The sequence below is a fragment of the Meles meles genome, chromosome 17 (assembly GCF_922984935.1).
Source record: "Meles meles chromosome 17, mMelMel3.1 paternal haplotype, whole genome shotgun sequence".
NCBI classification, from domain to species: Eukaryota; Metazoa; Chordata; class Mammalia; order Carnivora; family Mustelidae; genus Meles; species Meles meles.
Window position 1 is genome coordinate 65,582,826 of NC_060082.1, and position 21,984 is coordinate 65,604,809.

General features: G+C 39.6%; 1 protein-coding gene and 1 pseudogene across 6 annotated transcripts in view; one reads left to right on the plus strand and one right to left on the minus strand.

The window, feature by feature from the left end:
- The window catches only part of DNM3 (dynamin 3), a 535,138-nt gene that overhangs the window by 441,798 nt on the left and 71,356 nt on the right, over window positions 1–21,984 (minus strand). For all 6 annotated transcript variants that reach the window (XM_045982937.1, XM_045982938.1, XM_045982935.1 and 3 more), the window contains exon 2: window positions 5,211–5,284. In XM_045982937.1, the coding sequence (XP_045838893.1) occupies window positions 5,211–5,284 (74 nt within the window). The remainder of the gene's footprint in view (window positions 1–5,210; window positions 5,285–21,984) is intronic.
- The window catches only part of LOC123928206, a 38,580-nt pseudogene continuing 28,448 nt past the window's right edge, over window positions 11,853–21,984 (plus strand).

A 21,984-nucleotide genomic window follows, 5' to 3' on the forward strand; every position in this document is an offset into this window, starting at 1 on the left:
ATCCACTGGTTTTGAATATTCCCTAAATGTTCTGACATGCCATGCCTCTGACCCACTGCAACCACAGCCTCCAGTCTACCTCTTCCAGGCTCTCACTGCCCACAGCTGCTGTCTCTGAACCCCTAACCCTTTCTCTCTAACACATAACCCTTTGTAAAAACCCAGGCTGGCAGCCCTCCTTAATTGGAAACAGAAACTAAAATGCATCACTGGGTTTTTAAGAATTTCAAAAGCTAGTAGAAGAAAGTCAAAAGAAACAGAGAATTACTCTATTTATTTTATGCTGACCAGAACAGATTTCATTCAATAACCTGACAATGATGTACATATGAAGAATGTAATATAACATTAGATACATATATATATATCTATACAACCTAGATAAATCAGTGGAATTACTTTAAGAGTACAGTAAAAGATTAAGTTACTAAAATCGAGTATATCTTAGGAATGCAAGGATGCTTAAATGAGAAATCTATAAATGTAAAGGTGACCCTATCAAAAAGTTTTTTAAATGATCATCTCAATAAACGTCAAAATGCCACTCATTAAAATTATATATTTATTTATTAGGGTTTTTAAAAATATTTTGTTATTTATTTGAGGGAGACAGAGATAGCAAGAGAGAACATGAGCAGGAAGGAGGGGAGAAGCAGACTCCTCGCTGAGCAGGGAGTCCAACACGGGGCTCAATCCCAGGACCCTGAGATCATGACCTGAGCTGAAGGCAGACACTTAACCAACTGAGCCAACCAGGGACCCCTCTACTGATTAGGTGTTTTTTTTTTTTTAATTTTAATTTTTTAAGATTATTTTAATTTTTTTTAATTTTAATTTTTTAAGATTATTTTATTTTATTTATTTGACAGAAAGAAAGAGCGGACAAGTAAGGGGAGCAGAAGAGGGAGAAGCAGGCTCCCCACTGAGCAGGGAGTCCAACTCTGAACTGGATCCCAGGACCCTGGGATCATGACTGAGCCGAAGGCAGGTGCTTAACCGACTGAGCCACCCAGGCACCCTGTTTTAAAATATTTGTAAAATCAGGAATAAAATAGTTCTTTACCAGGAAAAACAAATAGCAAATAATGTATGCATCATTTAACACAGGAGGCATTTTTACCAGAACAAGTTTCAAAAACATGGTTCTGAAAGTCTTACACTGACCAGTGTAAGAAGACATGAAAGAGGAGTGACTGCCACACAATGGAAATTAGAAGATAAATGATCGTTATTAGCAACTATCTTGTCTCCTTCCTGGAGAAAATAAAGTCATCAAGTGAGGAATCCCACGACTCTCTCCCACTAAAAGCACAGACTTACATTTTCTTCTTTCCACGTGGTTGCAAGAGAAAAGGGATCCCTGCATCCTCTTCCCGAGTAACGGCATTATCCGGACCCACTATCCAGTCCCTGAACACGCTACTATATACAGCGGCACCTGCTCTAAGGCCTTCATCCTACTATCGTCCTCTGTTTCAAGGCTCCTGGCTCACAAGACCCGACCCGAACAACTGTTTGAGCAGCACCGTCTCCCTTTACCTCGTCTTCTACTGTCCCTCCTCTCTCCCCTCCAGCCCTGCTGGCATCCTTGTTAAACTTCAAACACACATGTAGCTCCCGTCCTAGGATCTTTGAACTTCCCTCTGCCTACACAAATAGCAGCACGGATCGATTGCTGTCTTCATCGTCTAACATTCTGTGGTTTGGGGGGATTTATCTTGTTTTTTTGTTTTGTTTTTTGGTGGTTGTTGGTTTCTCCCCAACTAGATAGAATGTAAGCTCCATGTTGCCAGGTTATTTACCTGATACACAGCAATCAACTCAACATGCAGCGGATGAATGAATGAATCTATCAAGAGAAAGTCGTTATTTACAAAACTGATCCCAAATGGGATCCAAAACACAAGCAAATTACATGAGCAGAGACATATACCCCAGCTAACTTCATTCAGCCGTTTGTTGGCGCTCCATCAACCCAAGTCTATAGTCACACATGGGATTGCCCTATGAATAGTTCACCTGGAGAGGAAAAAAAAAAACAAGCATCGTTCTCAGCTGGCATCGGCTAGGATGCTACAATATAAAAACTCCCTTCGGGGGTTCCTGGTGATGAAAACAGTAAGTTTTCCCTGAGGGAAGAATTTCTAGTCTGCTTTGCATGAAAAGAGAGGTGGTGCATGACGTATGATTTTCACTAATTAATGAAAAAAATAGTCAGGGGCTTAGAAGTAACAAGACTGGGAGAGGAAAAGGAGGAGGGGGACAGCCAGGCTGAAGTCCTACAGAACAGTAGGGGTCTGCTGGGCAGAAGACACCTTGTAGCCAGAATCCGGAACGATCCTGTGAGCGCCCACCTCCTCTGGGTGAACCCCAGAAAGATGGAAGCTCCAAGGAACAAGTGGAAAACTTGGCACCAAACAAGCCTGGGGAGGAACCACAGCGCCCCGCTCGCCTGAGCCTGGTGCAGAGGCACTTGGTCTTGCGTCGCTCAGAAGGAAGTCTGCCCCCACCCTATTCTATACCCTTCTCCCTCACTCGCTAAGGCTGTGGCTTCTGACTTCTAGAAGACTTAGGGCTGCTCTGTGTTTCCTGTTTGCTCACCTTTGGCTGATCCCCAGAGTACCTGGGCACTTGCTGCCTGATGCCTACCCGTGCCTGTCATTCCCCCATTTACCCAGAGGGAGGTTGGACGTGAGAGAGTTTGCACTGGATAATCCAGTAAGGGGGGACAATTCTACTCCCCAGACCCTTCTCCTGGGCACAGGAAACCCACAGAGCAGGACCCTAAGATCTGGAGAAAGAGGGTACTGAGAACCTGTAGGTGCCTTAGATCCTTCTCCATCCCCTCTCCTATGCGGGATTTCAAGTTATCACACCTCTCTCTGGCTTCTACTAGGCCCAGGATTCAAGCATCCTTCTCCTCAACCTCAACATTTTGGAAATCTTCCCCTTATTCCCCCTGCTCCCCAACCTGTGTGCCTGGAAGATGGACTAGCTGAGGCTGCTTTGTTGCATTTTGTTTGTGCTTTGATACCAGGAATGTGCCTAGTATACATCCTGGTGGGGGAGGGGGCGGTGCATGGTGGGGAAGCCCGGTTCTCCTTGTCCTCCAGCTGCTCTGCCCCCTTCCCCTCTTCCCTGACTCCAGGCCTGAACCACTTCTGTACCGTAATAAATAAATCTTTGTAAAAAAAAAAAAAAATACATGTACAGATTTTACAACCATAAAGGATAAAACTTCAATACATCAAAACTTTTATAGAGAAAATAAATCATAGGATGTTTGTCCAATTCTTTAGATACAATTTAATTTCTTCCAACAATGTTTTGTAGTTTTCAGAGTACAAGTTTCACACTTCTTTTGTTAAATTTAGTTCTAAGTAGTAAGTTATTTTTGATGCTGTATAAATGAAATTATTTTCTTAATTTCATTTTTTGATTGTTAACAGCAAGTTTATAGAAATACAATGGATTTCTGTAATTTGATCTTGTATCCTGCAACCTTGCTGAACTCATTTATTAGTTGTAACAGTTTTTTGGTGGATTCCTTGGGAATTTCTATGTACTTTATCATATCATCTGCAAATAGAGATTATTTTACCCTTTCCTTTCCAGTATGGATGCCTTTTATTTCTTTACCTTGCCCAGCTGCCTGACCTAGAACCTCTAGCACAATAGTGGACTGAAGAGGCAAAAGTATACAACTTTGTCTTGTTCCTGATCTTAAAAGGAAAGTATGCAGTCTTTCACCATTAAGTATGATGTTAGCTATGGGTTTTAGTCCATGCCCTTTATCAGATTAAGGAAGTTCCCATCTATTCCTATTTTGTTGAGTGTTTTTGTTATGATGGAAGGTTGTCTGGATGGTTCAGATGATTAAGCATCTGCTCAGGTCATGATTTATTCCTGGTCCTAGGATAGAGCCCCACATCAGGCTCCCAGCTCAGCAAGGAGTCTGCTTCTCCCTCTCCCTCTGCCTCTCCCCCTGCTTATGTGTGCTTTCTCTCTCTCTCTCTCTCTCTCTCTCTTTCAAATAAATAAATAAATCTTTTTTAAAATGATGGAATGTAGTATTTTTTTCAAATGCTTTTACTGAGTCTGTTGAGATGATCCTGTGATTTCTTGTTTTTAACTATACTGATACAACACATTACATTAATTCATTCTTAGGTGTTAAACCAACCTTGCATTGCTGGGATAAAATAAGTTGATTCTAAGAATCATATAGAATTTCAAGGGACTTAGGATAGCCAAGTAATCTTGAAAATATAAAATAGGACTCTCACTTCCCAATTTCAAAGCTTGGAGAATGTCAAAATAAACACATATATTTATGGCCAACTGATTTTCAACAAGCGTACCAAAAACATATAAATGATGCTGGAACAAACTGGATATTCACAAGCAAAAAATGAAGTTGGACCCTTTCCTCACACCATATAGGAAAATTAACTCAAAATGGATCAAAGACCTAAATACAAGAGCAAAACAATAAAATACTTAGAAGAAAACAAAGGGGTAAAATTTCATGACTTTGGTTTTTGCAATTTATGAGGTGCGGTTTTACAAATGCTTTCAAAGAAATTGATAAGAAAAATAGTAAAATCCACAGAAAGAAATAGGGGGAAGATAAAAATAGCCAATTCATAAAACACACTATAAAAAAGTACACAAAAAACCGGACATCACAACTGCTAAGAAATAAGAACAAAACAGAGCTCGTTTGCCGACAGCTCATCACGGTGTTGAGGATGGGGCCCGCGCAGCACACGAGACGCAGACGCAGGTACACATACACCGTGTGTGTGCACAGCAGGGTGAGCTGCATGTTGAATCGATACTTAAATAAATTCCCAAACACACACACACACACACACACACACACGAAGGAAGTAAATCAGAGGGTAGTAGTAGCCAAACTGTACTATATAAAATTACATCGATGGATTATAATGAGAAAAATATTTTTTTCTTAGTATAAAAAAATGGGTTTTTAAAAATCTATATGCAAATAAGATTTTCCATTTACTGTAACTGAAGGAATTAAAAGAACAATGAGGAAGAGAACATTTGGAGAGAAAGACAGGCTGCTACCCAGAGCAGAGGGATCACAAAAAAGTTTCTGTTGCTACAACCCAGCACCCAGCAGTGGAGGCAACAGGTACCACGGGAATGTGCGTTACTCGTGTGGAAATATCCTTATTTATTACCTGCTTTGGAAGTAACAAGCTGCAGCACAAGAGGTCGTCTGGTAACGATGCCTGACCCTCGAGGGAGAAAGTCCCTAAAAAAAAAGAAAGAAAGATTAGATTAAGGCATTTTATGTAATTCTGATTACGTACAAATCTGTAAGTTAAGTTCCACTGTAATTCTCTTAATTCCCAACCTTTGAGTGCATTATACGTCTAAAGAATGGTAGACCCATCTTCTAAAAGAAGCATTTGCGAAGTAAAAAAAAGGGGGGGCGTAGGAGGAAGGGCCTTATATTGAATGTTAATCCACATGTATTATCACATGACCTCACTAGAATATGTCACTCATTCATTTAGCTGAAATTAATGAAAGTTTATATTAAATTACTTTGTATTGTCACTTTATCTTTACTTTCAGAGAATCAGCATTTATAAAAACACGTGATGCAGAAAAAAAAAAAGTGATGCAGAAATTAATCCTTACACTTTTTTTGTAATTAAACAATTCAGTACTCTACCCAGCTTCAAGGTCAACACATTAGTAGAGGTATTAAAGGCACATTAGATTGTGCCTTCTAAATATCCTAAAACTTTTTTCCAATAAAAAGTGACACATAAAATGTAGGATAGGTAGAGATAAATGTCATACATGTAGAAATTAACAGCAGAGAAAACACTGAAGTTTGATTTTTGTATGTTCTCATTCCTGATAAGTGAGAGTTTATATAAAAAGGGGAGTTTTTTTGTCCTTTCTGCCAGTGGACGCCACCGAGGAAGCATCGGTAAAGTCTCCCCTCCCACTGCCGTCATGTCCAAGTCAGAGTCTCCCAAAGAACCTGAACAGCGGCGGAAGCTCTTCATTGGGGTCTGAACTTTCGAACGACTGAAGAGAGTCTGAGGAGCCAATCTGAGCACTGGGGAACACTTACGGACTGTGTGGTCATGAAAGCTCCAAACACCAAGTGCTCCAGAGGCTCTGGGCTTGTGACATATGTCCCTGCGGAGGGGGTGGAGGCAGCCACGAACGCGAGGCCACACAAGGTGGACGGAAGAGTTGTGGAAGCAAACAGGGCTATGTCAAGAGAAGATTCTCAAAGACCTGGTGCCCACTGAACTGTGAGAAAGATTTTTGTTGGTGGCATAAAGAAGTCACTGACGAACATCATCTAAGAGATTATTTCGAACAGTGTGGGAACATCGAAGTGACTGAGATCATGACTGACGGAGGCAGTGGCAAAAAGAGGGGTTTTGCTTTTGTAACACTGGATGACCATGACTCTGTAGACAAGACTGTCGTTCAGAAATCCCGTCCTGTGAATGGCCACGGCTGTGAAGTGAGGAAAGCGCTCTCCAAGCAAGAGATGGCTACTGCTTCATCCAGCCAAAGAGGTCGAAGTGGTTCTGGAAACTTTGGTGGTGGTCGTGGAGGTGGTTTTGGTGGGAATGACAACTTTGTGGAGGAAACTTCAGTGGTCGAGGTGGCTTTGGTGGCAGTTGAGGTGACGGTGGATATGGTGGCGTGGGGACAGCTAGAACGGATTTGGTAATGATGGAAGTAACTTTGGAGGTGGCGGAAGCGATAATGATTTTGCAATTACGACAATTAATCCTCAAATTTTGGACCCATGCAAGGAGGAAATCTTGGAGGCAGAAGCTCTGGCCCTTACGGTGGTGGGGGCCAATACTTTGCCAAACTACAAAACCAGGATGGCTATGGTGGTTCCAGCAGCAGCAGGAGCTACGGCCGTGGCAGAAGGTTTTAATTACTGCCAGGAACAAAGCTTAGCAGGAGAGGAGAGCCAGAGAAGTGACAGGGAAGCTACAGGTTACAGCAGATTTGTGAACTCAGCCAAGCACAGTGGTGGCCGGGCCAAGCTGCTACAAAGAAGACATGCTTTAGACAAGACTCATGTGTACGGGCAAAAATACCCGAGGACTATATTTGTGACTAATTGTGTGACAGGTTATTTTAGTTTCTGTTCTGTGGAAAGTGTAAAGCATTCCAACAAAGGGTTTTAATGCAGATTTTTTTTTTTTTTTGCACCCATGCTGTTGATTGCTAAATGCAATAGTCTGATCATGATGCTGAATAAATGTGTGTTTTTTTAAATGTGCTGCGTAAAGTTAGTCTACTCTGAAGCCATCTTGGTACACTACCCCAAGAGTGTGAAGTTAGAATTAATTCAGGGTGATGCCAGGTTCCATTTGAAATTTATTTGCATCCTGCTTGGGCACCGAAGCCATTGTCTCCACAAACCTTGGTGAGGCTGAACTGACAGTTAATGTGTTGTGACCTGGAATTCACCATTAAAAGGTCACCCAAGCAAAGTCCTGGAGTTTATTTGGTTATTAATATGATTGTTGGCACATCCTATGCAATATACCTAAATTGAATTATGGCATCAGATAAAGTTATAGATGGGATTAAAGCTTGTATCATCCATTATCATGTGTAATCAATAAACGATTTAATAGTCTCTTGAAAAAAAATAAAAGGGGAGTTTTTTAAACAAAAAGAGATTGTATTTTATTTTTATTTTATTTTATTTATTTATTTGACAGGCTTTAACCCACTGAGCCACCCAGGCGCCCCAAGATTGTATTTTAAATGCATGTTAATATACACCAGACCAGCTGAGAAAGTATTTTATAATTAACTCTTCAATGCCACATAAATCATACTGATTGTGCAATGTCAAATTCATTAACAAACCTATAACACGGCTTTTAAATCCATTTAGAATGCATTACAACTTTGGACGATTCATCGTTTTAAAAATCACACATAAATTTGACTCGATGACAGTGTTTCTCAGAAATGGTTCCAGGACCACCAGAAAGTGTTATAACCACAGATGCCCAGGATTCGTCCTAACCCTACAGATTCAGAACGCCCAGGGGAAGGTGTGCAGCATCCCTACTCTGAACAAGCTCCAGGGCTTCTGGCGCTCACCGTGGACTGAGAGCCACTGACCTCACGTCGGGGTATGTCACCCAACAATTCAGTGGGTGATAATGGCATGGGTAATCCTATGAGTTCTGTGGAAAATTTGGTAGTTGGAGCTTCAACACAATGGATTTCGATGAAAACAGCTTACACAAACAGTAAAGTCCAGTGAGAATGCCACAGAATCCAAGCCTTTAGCTCTACTGGTCCTTTAGAATAGAGAGTTGCAGAGAAGAAATTAAACAAAATTTCCCCTACTACAAACAATTTATTTTGCAAGTGCTAGTGTAAATTCTAACAGAGGAAATAACACTGAACAGCCTCTTAACTAAATTAAAGCATTACTCCTTGATTCCAAGGGCTGAGTTTCATTTGGAATGTCACTATGCAAGTAAAATAAATAATAGAGAAATTATGGACTTGCATTGCTCCCAGAAATGCCATCTGAAATAATGTTTTTTACTCATCAAAAAAATTAAGAAGTGTTAGGGAGATGCTGTGGGCATCACCCAGCACTAATTAGACACTGGAAGTTTGAAATCTCATAGGGAGCTGAAGACATGCACATCAAAGAACATTAAAGGAGGGGACAGATATACTACACTGGAGTTCAGAAAACAGACACATACTCTCCTCTGAAAACATCTAAATCCATATAATTAAATATTCTTAATATTCTCCAGGAACTATATTAGAGTATGTGCTAGTTTTAACGGTTTCAATAATGACTTAAATCTTAGAACAGGAGAGCATCTACTCTATGCCTAAAACCAAAAAGAAGTTCACTTGAGAATCAATATGGAGAAAGGGAAAGAAAAAACCAAACTCCACAGCAAACAGTGGGAGGGAATCTGTTGGAGCTGTGAGAACTCTGAATGAGATTTTAGGATGTATAGATAGATGCCAAAGAGAAGTATTTGTATTTTAAATGCCTGAATAATGCCATTTAATGAAATCGATAAAATACTTTCTTAAAAATTTTTTAAAAAGGTAAAGAAGAAGGGGGAAAGGAAGAAGGAAGAAAGGAAGATTCGTTCCTTAATACCTTCATGCTGGGATCTGTTTCAGCTCATGTTTTTGACTATATATTTATAATGTAGATTTCGTCATCATCCCTTTGAACATTATTAAAGCAAAACATAATGTATCAAACATTTTAAATAACAAATAATTATCATGCCTTCGGCTGAAAAGTAAGCCCACAGATACATCTAACCTCTTCCTCTACTTTTTTATTAAGCAAACACCTTGGCATTGAAAGTAATAAATGGACTCAGGTACCTAACCCCCTTCTTACTAACTCACCCTTCCTGGCCCCCTTTGCTGCTCTTGCCAGTCCTACTTCCAACACATATATTCTCACCAGAAGTCAAAAGATTTGGTAACCAAATCCTGCTGTTTGGAAGCCTCTCCTGACTTCATAGGAGTACCTATGCGCAACAAAGCACTAGAGAGGAGTTTCTCTATTCTGAAGAATCAGTGACTAACCTGGCTTCCTGAAGACTCAAGTCGTTCTGATGGTCCAGCAGCACGAAAACCTTATGCCCATGTGCCCGGCACACTGCCGCTGTGCAAGCTAAGGGGTGAGCCCTCAGATGAAACCCAGAGAGCTTTGCTTCGAGCCTCAGCCCCACCACTGAATGGAAAAAATTCTCTCTAAATCTTGGTTTCTTTTACTACTAAGCTGAGACTGCCTTATGGATCAAATGAAATGCAATGTATGGCAACTTTTTAAAAACCCAACACCATGGAAAAAAGTAGTACTATTACTATTGCTATCACATAACCACAGCACGTTTTCTGTAACACTGCAGTATTCTCTCATTTCAAAAAAGTGAAAATAAAAAGCCTCTACACACAATATTTTAACATTCATGAACGGAATTTTTTTTTTTAAAGATTTTATTTATTAGGCAGAGAGAGACACAGTGAGAGAGAACACAAGCAGGGGGAGTGGGAGAAGGAGAAGCAGGCTTCCCGTTGAGCAGGGAGCTGATGCTGGACTCGATCCCAAGACCCTGGGATCGTGACCCAAGCCAAAGGCAGATGCTTACCGACTGAGCCACCCAGGCGTCCCTCGTGAATGGAATTTAAAGATGAGGAGCCACAGACCCCACCTGAATCCCTTGGTGTTGCCCAGACACACTGGTTTGGAAAGCTCAGTTCCTTATCTGTGCCTCCAACAGGGAGCCAAGGCCCTGATACAAATAAGCATGAAAAATTCATTAGCCATTGTATGCAACCAGCCATTAGAATTTTATTCTTTTCTACGCAATAGGTGGTTGGTTCTCCCATAGGTACACCTTATGGGAAAATCCTTCGCTAAATTAATGCATAAAGAAATGACTGTGCCTTTAGTATTACTGTGGATAAACCACACATTTCTGTTTATGATCATGTATATAAAAATACAAAATCTGCACGCCATTTTTCTCCATTTTTTTCTCATTTGTATGAACCTTCAAGGTAAAAACCAAAAAGAGTGATCTGAAGACTCAGCATCATCTAATTAACTGTGTTCTACTGCCTGAGTGTCTTATTGATGTGTTTATGGTTGGACTGTACAGACTGTAAGGCCGGAGGAGTACTTCCCACTCAATGCCACAGAGCAGCGACAACTCAAATGTTTTTCTTCCCTCTGGACCCACCTCAATAAAACATTAATCTGAACAGTCTTAACAGCTGGTCTTCAGGCAATAAGTCAATGCTCTTTCATGGTTTTCCAACTCCTGCACAAAAAGTAGAGAACAATTCCCACACGATGGTCTAAGAACCATCTTGATAATATTTCTTACTGGCTCTTCTAGAAACTGCGGTAACAAGAAATATTATTATTGGTCCACTAGGAAATGACTGACCTTTGGAAACCTAAAAAAAAAAAAAAAAAAGGAGAGCATATTTGCTATATCAACCAAGTTAAAAGAAATGTTTCTCTTAGCAACACATAAAGTAAATATAGATATATTTTTCTTTAAGACAGATGTAAATGATCATTAACTAGAAGATCTGTTCAGTAAACAAATGTTTAACATCTGCCCTTGACCAAAGACAAGAGGCATAACTTACACTCACCAAGAAGTTAATTGAGATAAATGATTCATTCAAAGATAAGCTCAGTTTTAGAAGAGATGGGCATGCAAACGACAAGCATGACTGTCGTATGATTAAGCTCCACACAAGGTGAAACATTGATGTAGATCAGACCTATTCTGCTTGGGGAAACAGCCAGAAACTATTTCAGAGAGACAAAGAGGTAGAAGGCCCTCCGAAAGGGATCAGGGTGTACAAAGACATGGAAGACCAAAGTAACAGAGAATGCAGACGCACCGTAAATGTTAAAGAAAGGTCAGAATGGGGTGGAAACGAGTCTGAAGAAAAAGGCAGGACCAGACCTCAGAGGCCTTCACTTGTATTTTTTTTTCTTCCTATAAGAACAGAAAGCCACCAAAGAGTTTTAAGTGATCCGATTTGCATTTCAGAAAAATCACTGAGGGACTGTATAGATAACGTTGAAAAAAAGAAAGACAAAAGAAAGGGAGACTAGTGACTGGCCAGTCTGGGTCACTGAAGAAGATAATAAAGGTTAAGTTCAGAAGAGTAAAGGCAGAGATGGAGAGAAGATATCAGAGAGTGGACAACTGATGGGGCAAAATTATCTTTCTGATGTGGCATGGAGTGAGATGGAGGAGTCAGGATAACCCTCGCAGCTCGGCATGGGTCAGCTGGTTGAACAGTGGTACCATCAACCGGAACAGGCGATGCAGGAAGACCCCGTCACAGCGGCTCTTCACACAGTGTTTGTCGTGTGCGGGCACCAGTCTCATTTGATCCTCGGGTAGGTGCTTCTGTTATGCTCACTTCATGGATGAGGAAGCTGAGACACAGAAAGGTCACATAATTTTCTCAGAGTCACAAAGCTACTGACAGATCTAGGATTCAAACCTAGAGAGCCTAAATCTAGTTTCTGTGCTAATGTGGCCATTAGACTATGCTACAGTGTAAAGGAAATGGGGAAGAAGATAAGGGAACAAACTGGATATACTGATAGCTACCTGGAGAACATCCAACCCAGAGACAAGTGTACAGTCAGATGAGCAACTGGAACTCAAGGTACAACTCCCGTCTGGAGATAAAAATTTGACAGACATTCATGGACCGGGTAGCTAAATCCAAAAGAACAGACAAGTAGGAATGGAGTGGAGAAGAGCGATAAACAAGGACTCCAGAAAATACCAATATTCAATGGATACTGAAAGAAACAGAACTAACTGAAAGGCTGAGTAGTCCCCAAAGAAGTAAGCCAAACATTATAAGTCACAGGGATTCCCAAAGTCACACTAGTTTCTTAGTCATCTCCACCTAAAAGTCTCATACTGGAACTCTACAGTTGGAACTCAAGATCATCTACCCACGTTTTTCCTCTTCATTCCCAGTCATGATACACATCATCCGCATCCATACGCATCAACCAAACCAAGTACATGGGAATCATCCACCCTCCATTTTCCTCTGTCTTCATTCTCACAATTGGTCACCAAGTCCTGCTGATTCCACCTTCTTATATCTCTTAAATGCAAAAAGTCCTCTTCTCTATTTCAGTCACCACTGCAGGTACCACCAACGCTCATGTAGACCACAATAATAATCTCCCAATTAATTTCCCTGGATCCAAATTGAGCATACTTTAATCCAACCTCAACAATGATGTAAGTCCCATCACAATACTTCCAGACACTAAATCATTTCCAGACTCTAAATCATTCAATGACTTTAGCACGTCTTTAGCATGAAATCCAAACCATAAACAAAGCAGATAAAATGTCCTGTCCTCTGTGGAAGGTTCTGCGTGCACGTGCACTCTTAGGCTCAATGTCTTGGCACATTACAGTTACCCTCTTGGGATGCCCTCCCCACTTCCTCCTCTAGCCAACTTCTACTTGATCTTCACCACTCACCTCTACGCATCTTCTCTGAGAAGCCCTCCTTGAAATCCCCCATACGTGCCCCTATGGCACGTATAAGCTCTCAACACACACTTGTTACACTGGTCTAATTACCTGTCGGCTCCCTCAGCCCTGTGTTCCTCCTAGTGCCTTCTTTAGTGCCCAAGTATTAATATTTCTAATACTTTCTACCTACTCTGTCAGGAAGATTTCCGATAACATATATTCATATCACGGAGGGAATACATTGTCCTATTTAACTCCCCAACTGGCACATAGCTAAGTGGGATTTTATATGTACTGAAAAAACAGCTAAGATGACTTTCAATTTACCAGGAATTTGTTGAGGTCATTTAAGTTTACATTTTATTATGAATGTTTAAGATCCAACAGTATATACCAAAGTAAAAAAAATACAAAATATCAGGTCGGCAAATATTATCAAGTATCTAAAGACACAGAATAGAATTTGAAGGAAACTATTTTTTCAAAAATCCCAGAGCCAAAATATTTTTTTAAATTATTCCTTAAAAACAGAAAGTCCCCTTCTAAAAAATTATCTTTAAAGTATAACTTTATGTGCTCCAAAATAATCCTTGTATGATTACTATCTCATAGTCCTTTAAAATGATAACCCAACTAAAGAGAGAGAGAGAGAAAGGAAGAGAGGTAAAGAAGGAAAGGTGAGACACAGAAAGAGAAAGAAACAAACAGACAGATCCTTGCCAAATACTACCCAGGTCCTGCCCCAAGAAGCACTGAGGTCATATACTCCACATTCTAAACACAATGGTGCTGTGAAAATGGCTTTGTGCTTCCGTGCCTAATCCCAGAGCCTTGCCAACCATGACAATGTCACTTCAACTGTTGAAAGAAATAATTATGCCAAAATCCACAGATTTAATTGGAAATTTTCCAATGAAGTTTTCTTTTACTCCCTAAATTCTTGGCACAGTAAGAATATAGGCATTTACGGATTTGTAAAAAATCACATATTTCTGCTATCAGTTACTCTGTAATTTCAGGTATACAATAAATACCACCATCATTTTGTTTGAAAAACATAGTTTTGAATCCATTTACAGGAAACACAATGTTTTTATTTTTTTACTAACATCTAAGAAATTTCCAGTCAAATTAACCTTTCATTCCCAAAGCTCAAAATTTCTAAGGAAAATGTTTTCATTAAATCTAATCAATCAATAAATAAGGGTTTCTCCACAACATTCAAAATACAAAATTTCTGAGTCCGAGATCTGTAAACTGAATGAAGAAGCCAGCTCTAGTTTGCAAATACAATGTGTTCTCCCCACCAGGAAACCCTCCAGAATTTAATGCCTTCATATTTAAACCATTTTATTTGTTTATTCAGAAAGCCAATTTGTTCAAAAGTTTAAAGCACCAGGTTAATGAGTCCCAACATAAAGAAAAGGTATATGGCTCTCGCTGTATTCCCAAGCACAGACTGTGCCTTGCCCGGGGTCGCTGCCCCCCCAATGGATGACAAAAGGGACAACTAAAGAGACTGCCAGTTGCCTGAATATCCATTTCCCCTTAATTCTTATTAACAGAATTCCAATTTGGTTGAGAAAGGCAATGGACCCAATTTTAATAGGTAAATAAACAGACAAATAAATCTATATTTTCTAGTCTCGTTTGCAAATGGGGTATACACATAACTAAGTTTTAGTCAGTAAAATGTAATTAAAGCTTGTTAAGTAACATCAACCTTAAGGGGTGCCCAGGTCATCCAGTTAGTTAAGTGTCTGACTCTTGGCTTCGGCTCAGGACATGATTCCACGGGCTGTGGGATGGGGCCCTGAGTCTGGCTCCATACTCGGTGGGGAGTCTGCCTGGAGATTTTCTCCCTCTGCTCCTCCCCCACTGATGTACACTCCCTCACTCTCTCTCTCTCTCTCTCTAAAATAAATAAATAGATCTTTAACAAAAAAGAAATAATTCCTTTAAAAAGGTCTGACTTAGCTGATGTATACCTTTTGCCCTTCCCTCTTCTTTTTTCTCCCTGTCAATTATACATGAGAGCAGAGCTACAGAAACAAGGAAAACTAGAAGATAAAAGCTACAGACTAAACATAGCAGAGAAGAAGAAAAAAACAGTCTAGTATAGTGATGACATTATGATACCCATTATTATACCCAAACAGTATTACACCCATCCTGGTACGAGATGCCCAAGAAAGAGTAAGAGAGAAACACACACTCTACACTTTGGAACAGTGTTTCTCAACCTCTTTTTTTTTATTGCCTCCCCAAGGGCCTTGTTATACATTTTTCTCCATTAAATGTAATACCACAGATATACTGTATACACATCCATGCTTTATACATGAGAATAAGATTTGTTCCCCAGGAAGTAATTTCTGCCCCCTTGGGAGCAATCTCACGCCCACTGAGAACACGTGCTACGGATCAAAGAAGAGTAAGAGAAGCCAGAACGCCAAACCTCCGTCCTGTCAGCCGTTCTTGCCTACGGGTTTCTAGATAGATACGTGTAGAGAAGTAAAGGTCAGACAGCTTTTGCCTCAAACTCTTATACATTTCCTTCTGAATCCTAGAAGCATGATGTTGGACCTTTTGGAAGCTTCATTCAGCCTAGATATGAGGAAGGCTTGAGGCCTAGTACCAACAAGGCTGAAAGGCCTCCTGCACCCCTTTTCCATAAAGCCCACACATCAATCTCAGACCTTCGTACTTGAACACTGCGATGGGTAGGAAAGGCCTGGGCATGGAAGACCACACTCCATGAGAAGAAACTAGACAGAAACAAGAGAACACTTCTCCAATGACAAGGGTCAGGGCTGATGTAGGTGGCAATTCAATTGTCCCCTGAAGACCTGGCTTGGAGAAATATGACCCAATCCCTGTCCCTGGTCCTGTTTATTGACAGTTCTTGCAGAGGGCTAGAAGAAAAGAGTGTGGATAAGAGTAGAAGTAAGTTTCCACAGTCAATATTATGCACACCTGTTTCCACTTTTCCTAAGATGTTGGAAGAAAAAATAGGTATTTAATTGGAAGCCAAAAAGTATAGGTCTGTTTCTCCACTAAACAGAACGGAGAGCCATAGCTACACAGTTTATCTAAAAAGAATGAGAATCTGATTTTCTAATTATTAAAAAGGGATTTAAGTAGATCCTTGGAGCTAACTCCTCCCTAATACTCTAGAAGCCTCATCCATTATCCTCCAGGCAAACCTTTTACTGCCAGAACATCTGGTCCCCAAGTGACTTCACACTAATTTCATGCCTCCGTGTTGAGTATTCTACCATGGAAGCCCCTCGCCAAGGCATCTCCTTTCTTTACCGATTTCATTTTAAAGACAGAATGTTGGCACAGTCTCCTATGGAATGCATTTCTTGAAATGCCAGTACATTTAAACGTTTTTCTCTTTATTCCAAGGTACCGTGAACCTCAGTCACGTCTCCTCCCCTAGAGAAGCTCACTTAGGACAGGGACCTCATTTCTAAAAGGCCAGTATTTGGCACAGCACCTGGCACAAAGAAGGGGCTCAACAGGGACTTGGTGAGCAAATAAAGTCAGCAGTATAGGAATTAAAACTGTGAATTTACTGGAAATACAAACTTTAAGTGTTAATTAGAAAATATGCAAACATTCATAATTAAAGATGTAGGTATAATGTATGTGGACTATTCTTTTATTTTCTTACCTGAAAATGTTTGTTTTTTGTTGTTGTTGTTGTTTGTTGATTTAATTGATTTTTTTTTCTGTGACCCTGTACCATTGACTGGAAATTTTAAAGATCAAGAGAAAAAGGAAGAAAGAAAAGTACTCAATATCTAATAGATGATAAATAGGTATATAGATATATAAATATATACATATATATTTTAACACACGCATTATAAACACCTAGCCATTTCTTATCTTAAAAGTCACCCTTGACTCTACATTCCCAGTGAAAGTTTAGGAAAAACACGTTAATTTTTTTTTAACTTTTTTTTTTTAAGATTGTATTTATTTATTTGACAGAGAGAGAGAGATCACAAGTAGGCAGAGAAGTAGGCAGAGAGAGGGAGAAGCAGGCTCCTTGCTGAGCAGAGTCCAACGCGGGGCTCGATCCCAGGACCCTGAGATCTTGACCTGAGCCGAAGGCAGAGGCTTAACCCACCAAGCCACCCAGGTGCCCCAGGAAAAACACGTTTATTAGCTCCAACTCCTAAAATGTATTAAAAGTAGCCAGTGGGAACACCTAACAGAGTTCAATACATTTTGGTTATTATTTAATAGATTCAGCTGACCAAAGAAGGCATACTAATGAGTAAACATAAGAATTACTTTCTCTACATACACCTCTCTGACTACAGCAATTAGACTATGCTATCCAGTTGTATATGTCAAGAGTAATACATAAATTACACGTCCACCAACATCAGTAAACTTAGTGTGTGTGTGACTAAGGTTACAATTTTATTTCTAGTCCAAGCTGTCTGTTGTGCTACAATGAGTGGTGGCTCCCTTCTTCACTTAGAGTAGATAGCATCTCAAAGCACACCTGCCTCAGCAGCAATGTTTACTCTTTTTTCTGAGACCGAATAACATGCTTTACAAACAAGCACAGAAGCTTCTGGAAATTTAAGAAGTCCAAAGGAGGACAGACCATTAGGTTGAAAATAAAACAATCAAGACGGGGAGGGGGCACCGCAGCACTTGGGTGGCTCAGTCAGTTAAGTGGCCAACTCTAGATTTCAGCTCAGGTCATGATCTCAGGGTCTTAAGACTGAGCCCCACATTGAGCCCCAAGTTGAGGCCCGCCTCAAGGCCCACAGCTGGCTCTGCGCTCAGTGTCAAGTCTGCTTGAGATTCTTTCTCCCTCTCTCTCTGCCCCCCCAACTCATGTGCGTGCATGCGTGCTTCCTCTCTCTCCTCAAATAAATAAAAATCAAGAGTAGCAGGAACTATTAATAAATCATGTCTATGAGAGTTTAAGATAATATCTAACACGGGAAACAGACCCAGATATATTAATAGAATATTCAAATCTGAATTTTTTCATCTTTACTAGAATTTTATTAACTAAGTATAAAATATTAATAGCTGTGAAGTGCTGTTAAAAACTTCTTTTTCAGTGAGCATGGTGGTTAAAAGCACAAATTCTTGCACTGAATTGTCTAGGTTTGAATTCAGGATCTACTACTTTTTGGCTCAGTTACCCATTTATAAATTGTAGCACGTTGGGGGTGGAATAACAGGAATAATTCAATCCTTGATCTTCCGGTGGCATTGTGATATGCAACGCCAATGATCTTCAGGCTTGAGGAAGGTAAAATAATATCTGAAACTTGGGTCGTCTGGGTGGCTCAGTAGGTCTAGTCTGCTTTTGGCTCAGGTCATGATCCCAGGGTCCTGGGATCGAGTCCCACATTAGTCTTCCCCCTCACTGGGGTGTCTCCTTCTTCCTCTGCTTCTTACATGTGCCCTCACTCTCTCTCAGATAAATAAATAAATCTTTTTTAAAAAATCTTTGTCTGAAACTTAAACTGTGTAATGGAATCTGAAGTAGCATATGGAATCAAACATACTATTTCTGTAGCAAAACAAACGAATATTCACAGAAATTGAGATAAAAACATACTATGAATAGCCTCACATCATTCAGGTCAAGTTTGACAGTAAATGAGTTTTGGTCAATATAAGTTTTTGCAAAATGAGTTACAAAAATAGTATTTAATTTTCAGATCATTTTGCATTCTGAAATTGTAGACAAGAAAATTGAAGAACATACTTAGCACACAGTAACTGGTCAAAAAATTTTAGCTGCCATCATCATCATCATCATCATCATCACCATTACCACAATTTTTAGAGGAAACAGTCATAAGTTATCCTGAAATTTACTGATAATTCATTATACAAAGTTGTTCCAGAATGTCATATATCTCCATAGCAATAAGAAGTGATTACCTTTTGCTAGCCATAAGCATGTGACTTTAGGGTAAGCTAGATCGAGTTTTTCATACTGTACCACAAGTTTTGAGTGATGTGAAAAGGAAAATGTATCAAAATAAACACCTATAATTTTAACTTTTTCTTCTGCTTCCTAGAAAGTCATCAGCTATCAAAAAGCTTCATTCTCTAAGAGCTCTCAGTATTGTTCTACTGTCTTCCCTGAGAAAGGTTAATACAAAACATGGAATGAAAGCTTAAACTAACAAAAGAATCAACACACATTCCAACCACAGTGTGCTCAATTCAAACACAGAATGAAATGAACCCCCTGGCATCTAGAATATTCCACAAGCGTGTGGTAAGTGTTATTTCTAGCCACTTAAAAGCACCAGTGAAAAGAGCTCAAATGCTTAGAAAAGAAAAGATCTCCATCCCCATGAGGAGAGGCATTTATTAGTACTTAATGGCCTTCTTTCATTGCCTTTCCACTGACGCATCCCTAATTGTTCCAATTATAATTTCAATAAAAAAGCCAATAATGCTAACGCCTATAGTTCAGTGTATGCATTGTGAAAAGAGGTCTTTAACAGCACAAATCAGATATAAAAGTATATGACAATGTGGGATCTGGGCAGGCAGTACTACAGTAAAGAGAAAGGAGATGGTACAGAATGACACGGGTCAAGATACCAACTTAGGTTCTAGCTGTGACCTCAACAGGCCATTAATTCTACGAGACTCAGTTTCTACATCATTAAAATTTGAGAACCAAACTAATGTCTTCCAATGCCTCTGCCACTTCCAGAATTCTATTAGTCTCTGAATACTAGAAGTAAATCAAGATACAGAGAATCTAATCCCACTACTGGCATTCTAAGCAATCTAAGGTTTCTTGTTTTCACTTTCGTAACTGGGAATGTTAGTATCCAGTTTCAGTCCCATGAGTGCTAGAACTATGTCTTATACAGTCTTCACTACCATGCATGGTATATAGCAGGTATTCAAAAATGTTAGAGAGAATAAGAAAAACAGAGGCAGGCAGTAAAGCAAGAGGGCATGAAGGCACAAGGCCAGGAAGACAGGATGAAACCGGGTTAATAATTTAATATGGCTACAGCACGGCATGTGAGAGAACAATGATAAAAGACGGCTTGGAATGGGTTGCTTACTTCTAACAAAGATTGTATTAGGGGGTGCATGGGTGGCACAGTCATTTAAGAGTCCAACTCCTGGTTTCCGTTCAGGTTGTGACCTCGGGGTAGTGAGATCAAGCCCTGAATCAGGCTCTGTGCTCAGCATGGAGTCTGCTTAAGACTCTCTCTCCCTCTCCCTTTAACTCTCCCTCTCACCAATCTAAAATCTTTTTAAAAAAAGAAAATACTAAGATTTGGGAGTGAAAGAATTAAAGACAGAAATCTCTTGATTCACTGGATGAAAAGCAACATTTCTAACGTGAGTTCTAACATTAACACACAACATTAACAAAAGAGAAGCACTTTAAACTAATTACGTATTCATAAGAATAAATCTCTATTACCTTTGCAAATCGGAACAATCATGAATATTATAAATATTCACTAATAGTCAAATGTCAGTATTCAAAAGTAGAGTGAAATTTCATTTGTCATTGTCCACACTTTATATTTTCCATGAAGTTAACACACAAGATTCATATCTTATCTACTGAGCCAACGAAATCGAAGATACAACAGACCAGTATTTTTTAAACTATGGAATATGACCAATAAGTAGTCATGAAATCAGTTTGTAGGTCATGACTAATGTAGTTTTTATAATGGAAAGGAACAGAATTCAATAGAAAATACGAGCATATTGGGGTGCCTGGGTGGCTCAGTCAATTAAGCGTCTGCCTTCGGCTCAGGTCATGATCCCAGGGTCCTAGGATCAAGCCCCACACCAGGCTCCTTGCTCAGCATGGAGCCTGCTTCTCCCTCTCTGCCTATTTGTGCTCTCTCTCTCTTTGTGCCCATTAAATAAGATCTTTAAAAAAATACATTTCAAATTGAAAATTTATATTAAAGAAAGAAAATATGAGCATATCACATACAGAAATGCAAAATATTTCATAAAATTTCTGTTTCAGTTTTATAAATGTGCAGTGGGTCACAATGTAAATTGTATCTCTTACAATGAGATTAGGCAATGTTTGAAAAACACTAGACGAGTCTTTTCTAGTCCACGTTAAGACTGTATTTGTTTATGGTATTTTAGATATATTCCAATTCTACATTTCAACACAAAAAAACTGTTGTCTAGAAACAGAGAATTTTAGAGTTTTAAAGAGTTTTATCAAGACTTGAAAATCCTAGATTACTGTATTTTAAGACCTATTGGGGTTGCAGTTTTTTAAATAGTGGATTAGTGTAAGCCTCAATGAGAAAATGAGATTGAGCAATGACTTGGAGGGCTGAGTGAATTAGCAATCCTGGAAGATATGTGCCTGGCATGCTAGAAAGAAATGAACAAAGGGAAGAAATCAAAGATTAGGTCAGAGGGAGAATAAGGGTCATTGTAAGGACTCGGGCTTTTTTCTCTGTGAAATGGTGAGCTACTGCTCTGACTTACATTCAGAAGGAAACAGGCTTCATGATAATAAAGGCCATACATGGCAAACCCATAGCTAATATCATACTCAACAGTAAAAAGCTAAAAGCTTTTCCTCTATGATCCGGAGTCAGAAAAGAATCCCTACCCTCTCCACTTCTCTTCACCACAGTATTGGAAGTCCTAGCCACAATGATTAGGGAAGAAAAAGGTAAAAAGACATCCAAATTGGAACGGAAAACATGAAACTATCACTATTAGCAAGTTACATGATACTATTTATAGAAAACCCTAAAGATTCCATCAAAAAACTTTCAGAACAAATTAATTTGGTAAAATTGCAGGATACAAAATTAATACACAAAAATCTACTGTGTTTCTATACACTAATAACAAAACATCACAGAGAAAC